Source organism: Histomonas meleagridis (assembly GCF_020186115.1).
Source record: "Histomonas meleagridis strain 2922-C6/04-10x chromosome Unknown contig_95, whole genome shotgun sequence".
Lineage (NCBI taxonomy): Eukaryota > Parabasalia > Tritrichomonadida > Dientamoebidae > Histomonas > Histomonas meleagridis.
Genome location: NW_027150927.1, coordinates 309,184 through 320,726, shown reverse-complemented (window position 1 = coordinate 320,726; position 11,543 = coordinate 309,184). Strand labels below are relative to the sequence as shown.

The 11,543-nt window shown below is 31.2% G+C and overlaps 5 protein-coding genes across 5 annotated transcripts; 4 read left to right on the top strand and 1 right to left on the bottom strand.

The window, feature by feature from the left end:
- Positions 1-140: 140 nt before the first annotated feature.
- GO595_009787 (uncharacterized protein) lies at positions 141-740 on the top strand (the record flags this gene model as incomplete). The annotated part of the gene is made up of 1 exon (XM_067923510.1): positions 141-740. One exon carries the CDS (start codon positions 141-143, stop codon positions 738-740), a length of 600 nt encoding a protein of 199 aa, XP_067770097.1.
- A 33-nt stretch (positions 741-773) lies between these two features.
- Positions 774-2,072, bottom strand: GO595_009786 (tubulin epsilon chain; the record flags this gene model as incomplete). The annotated part of the gene is made up of 1 exon (XM_067923509.1): positions 774-2,072. One exon carries the CDS (start codon positions 2,070-2,072, stop codon positions 774-776), a length of 1,299 nt encoding a protein of 432 aa, XP_067770096.1.
- Positions 2,073-4,157: 2,085 nt separating this feature from the next.
- GO595_009785 (uncharacterized protein) lies at positions 4,158-4,523 on the top strand (the record flags this gene model as incomplete). Its single annotated transcript, XM_067923508.1, has 1 exon — positions 4,158-4,523. The coding sequence occupies one exon, from the start codon at positions 4,158-4,160 to the stop codon at positions 4,521-4,523; it is 366 nt and encodes a 121-aa protein (XP_067770095.1).
- Positions 4,524-5,531: 1,008 nt separating this feature from the next.
- On the top strand, positions 5,532-6,488 carry GO595_009784 (Cyclin, N-terminal domain containing protein; the record flags this gene model as incomplete). Its single annotated transcript, XM_067923507.1, has 1 exon — positions 5,532-6,488. The coding sequence occupies one exon, from the start codon at positions 5,532-5,534 to the stop codon at positions 6,486-6,488; it is 957 nt and encodes a 318-aa protein (XP_067770094.1).
- Positions 6,489-6,860: 372 nt separating this feature from the next.
- On the top strand, positions 6,861-8,168 carry GO595_009783 (WD40 repeat-containing protein; the record flags this gene model as incomplete). Its single annotated transcript, XM_067923506.1, has 1 exon — positions 6,861-8,168. The coding sequence occupies one exon, from the start codon at positions 6,861-6,863 to the stop codon at positions 8,166-8,168; it is 1,308 nt and encodes a 435-aa protein (XP_067770093.1).
- Between the last annotated feature and the right edge of the window lie 3,375 nt (positions 8,169-11,543).

Sequence of the window (11,543 nt, the reverse complement as noted above, 5' to 3'; positions counted from 1 at the left end):
GTGTATCATTAAGAGGAAATAGAAATCTCAAAAATTTTTTAATAAAATATATATTATATATTTGAACCAATTTCCCAAAGGTTTTAGAATACCGTTTATGTACGTTTATAAAAATGGTAAACGTACAAAAAAATTAAAAAATGTATTATTCCCCAAAAGAAAATTTATCGCCAAATATACAGCCCGAAGGAAAACGTCGAAATCATACTCCATTCCGTGCAAGTCCTTCACTTTCTCGGAAAGCAAGAAATTCATTACTTACAGAAAATTTACTTGATAATAGTCCAATAAGTGACTCAACAGACTTAGAATTCGAAGAAGTTAAAAAGCGGATTGAAAAAAATCAAAATGATGAAATGGTATGGAAAGAAAATATTGATGATATTTTGGAAAATGAAAATGAACTCGTTCGTTCACTCAATTTTGACCATGAAGAAAGGTACAGCCTTGGTGAAATACAAAGGAAAAGTGAATATGCACAACTTCTTCAAGAATCTTACCAACTTGATGAAGAAATTGATTTTATGAATGCAATGTTTGATGCCATGGAGGACAATTTCGTCGAAATGTTCAGCCAAATAACTTTCAAAAGACTTTCTGCTGAATTTGAAGAAAAGTACCATCGAAAACCAAAGAAAATCAATCTATTTGAGTTAATTGGAACTCTTAAACTCGACGAAAACCCATATACTGAATGGGCACCCATGATAGAGAAACATATTTATAACAATCTCAAATAAATATTTCGAATATTTTATTATTATTTTACAAAATCACACAATAATATTTGGTCTTTTTGGTATCATTTGTTCTTGCGCCATATCGCAATATTCTGCAGACACAAATTGTAACATTTCCTTAGCATTTACGAGGTCATCTTCTTCCGCTCCATAATCTGTATAATGTTTTAGATACGCTTTCGCTCTAAATAATTTATTAAACCTTTCGACCATTGTATCAAACATATTATGTATAGCCGAAGTATTTGTTAAGCAGAGCACAGATAACTTCGAATAAAGCGGCGGATTATTACAAATACCAATTTTCCATCCATCGCTATTCCATGGCGGAAAATGCATTCCGGATGACATTTTATCGATGCTTTGTCTTATTGAGTTCAATGTTACATCGCCTCGAATAAGTAATGCATTAGATAAATATGTTCCTGAATGTGGATCAACATCACATAATGACGCCTTAGAACTCATTGCTTCCGTAAAGAACCCACTAACACTTCGTGGTGCATTCTTAGGAATGATAGGTGATATTCCGGATACAAGAAACTTATGATTAGGAAATGGAATCATGTTCGTTTCGATTTCACGAAGATCAACATTCATTTTGCCAGAAAATCGTGAGCCGGCTGTAAGATCGAGAAGAAAATTGGCAACAACAGTGTTCATTTGATCATATGCACCTTGCGTCTGTTGTTCATAACCATATACATAATTTTGTAATGCGGAATTATCAATTGGAAAAACACAATCAGCATATTGACAAAGATGTGAACATGACATTACACAGTTATATGGTGAAATAACAACATCAGATGATGTAGATGGAGTAACTACAGTGGCCATTTTCCATTGTTTTGGATATTCATCAGCAAGATTCTCAAGAATATATGAGCCAAAGCCAGAGCCTGTGCCACCTCCTAGAGAATGAAGCATGAAAAATGAATCTAAATGATCTGTATTTTCAGCAAGACGTCGGATTTTCTCAAAAACTATAGGACCAAGATCAACACCATGGCCATGATAACCAAAAGACCAACTATTAGCTGAGCTAGTGGCATCAAAAGAAATATTACAGCCTTGAAATATTCGACCTATTTTTGATTCTTGAAGTTTTTTAGTAACATTAAGTTCAGTATCAATTAAAACAGCACGAGCACGGACTTTGTTTAAAGTTGAAAATGAGCCGCCATCCCCAACTTCAAAAAAGGATTGATAAGAAAGATCATATGGTGATTGCTTGTGATAATTTACATGTTCTTGAAGTGCTTTCTCCCAAAACTTCCAGCCAATTTGATTGCCTGCTTGTCCAATTTGGAGAAAGATGATTTCAGACATAAAAACGTTTAAATATAAAAAACAATAAAAAGTGACAGTAATATCAGCATAAAAAAATGTTATTACAAATACGGCATTTGTATTCCCTCAACTTGGTGTCAGCTTTTACAAAAAAATTGCGCTAATGTAAACAAAAAGTAAAGCTGTTCATGACTATAACAATCTAAATACATGTTTATTTGAAATCATATTTTGCTTTAAACAAGTGATTTTTCATCATTCAAGAAGGCCTATGTCTTTTGCTCGTGATCCACATTTAGCCTTGATTCGTAAATGCATCTGTAAAGTACTATCTGTAATTGGTATTGAAATTTTCTTCTCAGTGCGATCACATTCTATTAGATATGTAACAGGTTTATCATCTTCTATTTTAAATCTAACAGATATATAATGTGCTGGAATTGGTTTTGTTTTTGTTGGCTTTGAAAACTTAACATTTACCCATGTTTGATCTTTTTCGTCTTTATATGGTTCAGTTAATGACACCATCCATCCATTTTCCCAAGAGTCAATTAATTCGCGGCAACTTTCCATTTTTGCCAATTGTTCGTTTCTTCCTTAAAACTGCCAAAAAAATTTGAATTGATTTTTTTCTGCCGGTTGTGTCTGTTTAAAATTAAGATGTCTTTGCCTTTTCGAAATCGACAAATGTCAAATCGTTCAATTTCGAAAAGGCTTTATACTGCACAAAGAGACGCTTTAATATTAAAGCAAAAAATGGAATCATTATTGCCAAATAGAAATTCACAAATTTTAACAATTGAGCTTCTTAGAGGAATTACTATTAAAGTTTTGGTTAAATCTAAATTGATAACACAGATTTTAATCAAATCACTCCAAAACTCAGGTGTAAAAGTTGCAGATAATGCAGATTATATTTTAACAGATTATAAAAAAGAAGAAATAGATTCACTCAAGAATTCAAATAAGAATATTAAAATTATTTTGGTAAAACAAGTACCTTTTCTTTTGGAAAATATTAATTTTTCTGATTTCAAGGGGAGGCTAGTAATTTGCGATGCTTTTGGAAGGTTGCGTCCAAACTATAAAGATATTTCTCATATGCCACAACTTATATTAGCATCAATTCCTTATGATCAATTAATATCACCATTTTTTACCAACAAAAATCAAAACTCAACAGAAACTGACTTTTACATGAGCGTACTGGAGGCCCTCCCACGAGAAGGAGAACAACAACTTACAAACGGAGGATATTGTGAAATTTGCAATAAAAGATTTGTAAATGGAAGAGAGCATCAACAATCAGAAGAACACAAAAGAAATAATACAGACTTGAAATGGGTCATGTTTGATCATTTGTCTTTATGTTTTAATCGGCTGCCACGAAAACAAATACAAACCTCTTTAATTATATCTCCAATTATATAAACTTGTTTTGTTGTGTACGATTTTCGTTTTCATTTCATTTTGCAAAAATTTGAATATATTCATTTCAATAATAATTTATTTCAAACATGTGCTAATGCAAGATTTCCGGTTACAGGTCTCCCTTCACTATCCTCTAGCTTTACCAGAGGAAGTATTGGTTTAATTGTTTCTATGTTTTCATCAAACCATTTAATTAAAACCTCTTTTCTTCTTTTTGCCTCTCTGTCTACTTTTAAATTTAACTGTAATGCTATAACCTCAGCCAAGCTCAAGAGCTCAGCTTGGTTAAGACTTGGACCATAAAAATCACAAATTGTTTTCCATCCTTCACTGGTTTTTACAGAAAAACCTCGAAGTCTTTCATCTACTCTTTTCCGTTCTATTTCATTTTGATTTCTTGCCTGTTCAATTCCGCCATCGAATGCATTTCTTGTAAAATTTGATTCAGATGGGGGATTTCTTAAACATTGATTCAAGCTTTTTAGTCTATCAATCACGAAAGTTGAAGTCTGGATGTTCATTCTTACGATCGTGGATATCCTGCTAATAGCATCTTTGAGTCTCTGATTTTCCATTTTTTGAGCAAAGCAAAATTGTCACTTCACATGGACATTTTTTCAGGCGGTTTAAACAAGATATTGCATTGAAAAAAACGTCCGCGATTTCGAACAAACCTAGTCAATCAAAATGTAGATGTTCGATATAACTTCTCCTGAATTTTCTCAAATCATTCGTAATTATTGTGAACAGCAAAGGATTTCTGAAGCTAGACTTATAAGACAAGCATTTGATACACCAATAAATTATTCTACTCTCAAAGCATTTAGAAATCAAAGTTTAAGTCAACAAATAGATGAAGCTCAATTTGAAATAAAAGTAATCAATGATGTAATTGAAAATGATGCCATTACAGCTCCGCCAAAAAATCAACAACAGATCATTCAAAATTCACAGGCTTATCAGCAAAATCAAGTTGCAAAGTCATACATGAAAATGGAAGAAGAAAAGCTCAAGGCTCTTAAAGCACTCTACGCTCAAGACCAAAATACGCATGGATAATATTGTATTATTTTTTTTGAATAAATGTTTGATATACTAATATTTTACTTACAATTTTTAACTTCTAGATTTCTTCTGACAATAATACTTAAAAACAGTAGTATTGAAAACTTCAATTAGATTACATCTTTTTGGAAGATTCCAGAAAATTTTGTCACCGTCTGAAGTATCTTGCCTATTAACAGCCCTTGCTAGTTGCTGTCCGCATGCCCATTTTGGCACTGGTTTTCCATTAAAAAATTCCGAGTTTAAGTCTAAATCAAAAGACTTCATTGGTTCTTCATCTTCCCAATCACTCATTTCATATGAATCTCTTGGATTTTCATGACTACATGTAAGTGTAAAAAGAGGCCGTTCTTCGTATTTTGGATTTTCTGGTTGTAAATCAAAACGAAATTTAAAATTTTTGATATATTTTGGACCATTGCTATAATTTTGATCATCATGGTCTGCTGGTATATTAGGCATAATCGGTGGGTCATCAATTTCTGGTGGTGGTATGAATGGATTTTCAATTTTATATTGATGAATTTGCAGTTCTCTGTATAGCCAAGACTTGTTTGAATGGAAGATGCGGTCTATTTCGTTTATTGCTGAATCTCCTAGAAAATTGATTTTTTGAACAATATTTTCCATTTGCCTCTTCCAATAATTATTAAACGGCAATGTTCCCGACCAAAAAAAAATTCCTTAGAATATTACATTAATTATCACTGAAATATGGAAACAACATTAGCCATGCATTTTTTAAATTATAATATTCAAGTCATTTGAACCTGATAATTTTTTTTAATTGATTTATTAATCAGCTCAATTTTCGAGATTTTTTTATTTATAGAATAGCTACGATATAATATAAACTTTTTTATATTATTTTCTTTAAAATTCTTTTTATTAATCAGAAAAATTCAGGTTTAATGAAATCAATTTCTGACACCTTAACGTACGGAAATATTTACGTTTAAAATTTTCTGAGACCATATTCGTACGTTTAGGTTTATTTTACATATGAGCAAGATCTCTGTCGCACGCAGAACCAATGGATTAACTGATGCCAAGCTTAGCAGGAGGACGCCCTTAGGGCAATTAGCAAATCATACAGTTGCACGTCAACCAGTCCAAAAAGTTTCACAGATAACACGTGTGATTCCGAGAGAGCCATTTAAACACACCGAAATCCCAATTGGTTCCATTGAAGATCCACAGGACGTTGTTGAATTCGAACATATCATATATCGTACCATGCGTCAAAATGAAATTTCTGCAATACCACTTACCTTCAATCAGAAAGAAATAACCATGAAAGATCGAAATCTTCTTGTTGATGCCATGTGTCGCTTTCATTTTAAGTTATGTCTTACAACCAATGGTTTTTACAGATTCTTAGGTATATTAGATAGATTTATAACCACAGCACATATTCCACGACGCAAACTCATTCTTTATGGATGCGCTTGTTTATTCATAGCCTCCAAGATTGAAGATGTTCAACCAGCTCAATCTGATGATCTTATTGAATTGAGCCGACATGAATTTACACGAAACGAACTCTTTGAAGCCGAAAACTATGTAATTAACTCCATTGTTTTCGACACAACCTTCCCGACACCACTTTTCTTCCTTACGCAATTCATGAGAATTAGTGGTCAAACAAAGAAATCCATTCTCCTTGCACGGTATATTTTGGAAATATGCCAAAGCTCGGAACATTTCTTTGGTTCTAAGGCTTCTTTGATGGCATCTGTCGCAGTGATGGCATGCAGATTATTATGTGGAGAAGAAAAATGGACAACTGAATTGAGACAATATACTATGTACACTGAAGAAGATTTAATGCCACACATTAAAGTAGTGAAAGAGATGCTCTCTCAAAAGGATAGAGAGGAAACTAGATTCATGAGAAGGAAATACGGATCAGATTTGTTCTTAAACGTTGCTGACGTCGATGTCTCAAAGTTGAACTAACAAATTTGAAACTAAATATTATTTGGACTGATCTAAACGAATCTTAAATATTGATCTGAGAAATTGATTTGTCTTTCGATGATATTTTAAAATGAATTTTTGGTTTACTAATTTGTAATTTTTTGGGCTTATTGATCATATTTTAGTGTTTGATAATGTGCAAAATATGATATTTATCTTGGATAAAAATATTATGTTCATTATACCCAGAAGGAAATAGTGTGGTACGATTTTATCATTCAAAGAGAATTTTTCTTATACTTTTTACATGATTTCCAAAGAAGTCAACCACTAAAATGAGTTAACGTTCGATTGTTTATTTGAAAAGTGTCAAAAGTCCAAAAAATAAAAAGTGTCAGAAAAGTGACCAAAATGCAGACCTACGGAAATGATGATGAAGACAACTTAATGCTCGGTAATTCTGAAAATTACCCAAAGCAAGAACAAGTATATGATGGTAGGCGTCAAAGAAAGGTAATTACACGTCGATGGATTGATCATCAACAAGCGTTTACTCTTTTCCGCCAAGATCGGCCATATCAATCATATGATCAATACCCGCAAAACATACCAGATCAACTTCGGAATTTATATCCTCCGTTTGCATATAAAAGTCTCAGTACTTCAATAACATCAAAATTTATTCGTGCATCAACAAATAAGAAGAGGTCTAGCATCAATGCAATGGCTTGGCAACCCGATGGCAAACGTCTTGTTGCAGGTTATGCAAATGGAATGGTTACTCTTTGGAATGGTCTAGGTTTTAATTTCGAAATTATGATGCAACGTCATGAACCAGAATGTGCCATATTTGATTTAGTTTGGTCTCGTAGTGGCGATTACATGCTAACAGTTGATGAAAGCAATCTTCTCAAAGTATGGCAAACAAATTACGATGTCATTGAACAATGGAAACTTCATGAAGACAAAGTCCGACAACTTTCCTTTGCACCCGGTGATCGCAAATTTGCATCTTGTTCTGATGATACAACAATTAAAATTTGGGATCTTGCAACATGCAAAATGGAATGTACATTAAATGACAATGGTTGTAGTGTTCGTACAGTTGATTGGCATCCATCTCGATCCCTCATTGCCAGTGGAGGAAAAGATGGACATATTTATCTTATGGATCCACGAGCCGATAATCCTGTTTGTCTCACATCCATCGCACTCCATAAGAACGTTGTCACCAAAGTTAGCTGGAATCGCAATGGAAATTGGGTACTTTCATGTGGTCGAGATTCCAAAATTCGTCTTGTTGATATTCGCATTATGAATGAATGGATGGTATTCCAAGGTCACGAGAAAGAAGCATTCACTGTCGAATGGCATCCGATTCACGAGCATTTGTTCGCAAGCGGCGGTTTCACTGGTGAACTTCACTGGTGGTGTGTTGGCAATGAGCGACCGTTGTACTCCCTCCCCAAAGCACACCAGCATTCTATTAACCAATTAAGGTTCCATCCACTCGGACATATATTAGCCTCGTCTGGGCAGGAAGGAATTGTAAAGTTTTGGGTGAGAAACAGATGTGGTGATGACGTGACAAAATCTTCAAATGAAGAAAGAGTTGAAGAAACCGCTGTTTCTGCAAATGTGGTTTCAAATGATATTCCGGGATTAAAACCTTTTGATGAACTAATGGGTAGTGATATACCTGTTGAAGTCCCGTGTTAAAAATTGATTTGTGATAAAAAATAAAGTTTTATTTTCCAAATTATTTTATGTTTTTTTAGTAAGTAAGATACAAGTTGTACCTTCCTCAAATGATGTTATTTGAATAAAGATATGAATAATGAAAAAAGTTTTTCATTGCAAGTTTCAAAGTGTTAATTTTGCAAATAGGAAAAAGAATTAAACGGTCATTTCGGGGCGTCCCAATTCCAACTTAATGGAAATAGAAAGTGATGACGTGAAAAAAGTAAATGAAGCAATCGAAATATCAAAAACTAGTTCTACAGATGCTTTTATTGCAATATGTTTTTATCATACAGAAATAACACCTTCTTTTTTTACAGCGATGTTATTTAACAAATTTCGCATAAACTATAGTTCAGACACAGTCGGGAAATTATTCATCATAGATGCTGCCAAAAACCCAAAATTTGCTGCTAGCTTTGGTGTTATTCCAACACCAGCCGTTGTAATCATATGGAAAGGAAATCCTTTAGAAATTCGTCGTCCAGGATGGGACCTTACAAACAAGATAATTGGAGCATTGAGTGAAGAGTGTTGGCTTTCAATTCTTCGATATATGGCAAGCTTGCCAAAAGATGAAGAACGTAAATTTTTATCTGTAAACTTTTGATGAAACGAACTTACACGTAAGTTCCCATGGGAATGTGCTATTAATTAACATAAATTGTTTATTTGATTAAACTTAATATTTGAAATATTTTTTATGAGGGAAAACAAGGTAAAGATCAATTTACAAGTATTCTTATAAATGTTATTATAAATACATTATTTTATTAGATTAATAATATAAAACTGTAAGAGTTATTAGAAAAATAAATGCAAAAAGAAAATGTTAAGGTGGTGCTTTTGCTAAATAACACATGCAATATACATGTATATACATGAAGGATATTTACAATACAAATTTGAAGTATCAAAAGATTGAAGAATTCATTAACTTGTTATAAACTACCTTCTTATTTTTAGATAATTATTCCTGACTATTTTAATTTATCTGTTGGCCTTTAAGGAAGTAATATTATTTATCATATTTTTAGAATAAAAAGATATTTGATAAGTTGGCATCTTCTCAAAATAAAATAAAAAAAGTCAATGTAAAAATGTAAAATATTATTTTGATATTTGTAATAATTTTTTCAATAAAACAAATATTTTTTTAGTGTTAATACCAATTTTTTTTTGTTCGAGAAGTAATTTAATTTTTTTCAAATTATCAAAATAAATATTAATTATAATAAATAAAAATTTTTTGCATTAATATCAATTTATACTTATTCAAGGAGTAATTTCAATGTTTATAAATTTTTGTTATAAACTTTTTAAAATGATCTAACATCTTACTCGTTCTGAGATATTTATCATTGAAGCTTAACATTACATTTCTAATCTCTATGAACACAAAATGCAATAATTTAAAATATATTACCAACAAATCCAAAATCAATCCTAAAACAAATCCTCAAAAAAACTTTTGAATTATTTTATACAAATTAAATTATCATTTGTATACACAAAACATAGAAAACAAATACCAACACCAGTATAATTTATTGTAAAATCGTATTCTAATTGAACTGGTAAAATTCCTTTTTTAAATATAAAATAAGTTCCACAAAATCGTCTCGAAGATATCATTTATATCCATTGGTCGTCTTCTTCATTAGCAATTAATGTGTTAAATTCAGTGTTAACTTGTTCAACTTTTATACATTCTGATGACTGCGAACGTATTTGCGATTTTGTGGGTGAAATTTCACTTTTGTTGTTTCGTATTATGAAGATAACAAGTCCAATGAGGATAAGAACAAATGCCACTGCACCGCAGACAATGCCAACGATGACTTTCGATGAAAGCGCTTCGTTTTTTTCAGAAGACTGAATATCTGTCAGAACGAAATAAGTAAAGTCGTAATAATATGTGGTATAAAAACATATTGTGTATTCGTAATAAATAGATTGGGTGTAATAGTAAGTGTATGTGGAATTGGTCACAGTAACAAATATTGTGTGAGACAAAAATGTGTTGTTGACGAGTAATGTCTGGGTAATAGATATATAATTTGTTAAAGAATATGAATATACAGTACCTTGTGTGAGTGCATTTGATAGCGAGAATGAATTTGATTTAGAAATTGTATTACTTCGTGTAAATGTATTCGATTTAGTGAATGTATTTGACTTCGAATATGTATTACTTTGCGAAAATGATTCTGAATTTGTAAATGTGTGCGTTGGCCAGTGATACGGATTACATCCATCAATTGGTGTACCTTTGATTACATTATATGATCCAAACGTATCTCCTTTATATAAATCAGATGTCATAACAATTGTTGTTGATGATTCATAGAAAATATTCTCAGCGATGTTGTCTGGTGACTCATAACCCAAAAAATAAATACATTTGAGATTTGTGCAACCACCAAATGCATAATCACCAATAAATGTTACATTTTCTCCAATTATAATTGTATATAATTTAGAACTAAATTCAAATGCACTGGTTTCAATTGATGTAACAAAATTTGTTATTGTAATATTCATTAATGAACATTTATAAAATGAATAACTTCCAATAGTTTTAATCGATTTTGGAATGTAAAATGTTTCATTTTGTTTTCCTAATGGATAACAAATGATCGTAGTAATTCCTTTATTATAAAGAATACCTTTTTTATCTTTAAAATATTCATTCCCTTCTAAAACGTGAATATTGTTAAGTGATGTACATTCAGAAAAAACACGTGGTCCAATTGTTGTTACTGAATTTGGTATTGTAATATTCATTAATGTACTACACCCATTAAATGCAGAATCTCCAATTGTCATAACATTGTTTCCAATAACAACTGTGTTCAATTGAGAACATAAACAAAATGCAAAATCTCCAATTGTTATAACATTGTTCCCAATGATAACTGTTTTTAATTTAGAACATGATTGAAATGAATTATTTCCAATCGTATTTATATTATAAAATTCAGCTGAGTATAAAGAAGTCCATTTTGAAAATTCATTTGCTTCCATATTTTCAATATTATATTGAATAATAATATGTTCTGTTTCTTCTTTATATTCACCTCTTGATTCATATTCACTTGAATTAGTTATAATAAGAGTTTTATTCGTTTCATTAAATATTTCTTTCGATCGAATAAAAAAAATTATAAATAATATTGGAATGATTTGATATTTAATTTTCTCTTTTTTATATTTATTATTAAATGTTTTTAAATATTTAATCATAATAACGGCAGTAATAAATAAAGATAATAAAATTATAAAATGATAATAGAAATAAATATTAATAATATTTTGATAAAAAATTCGTAAAAATTCATGAATCAAAGAAAT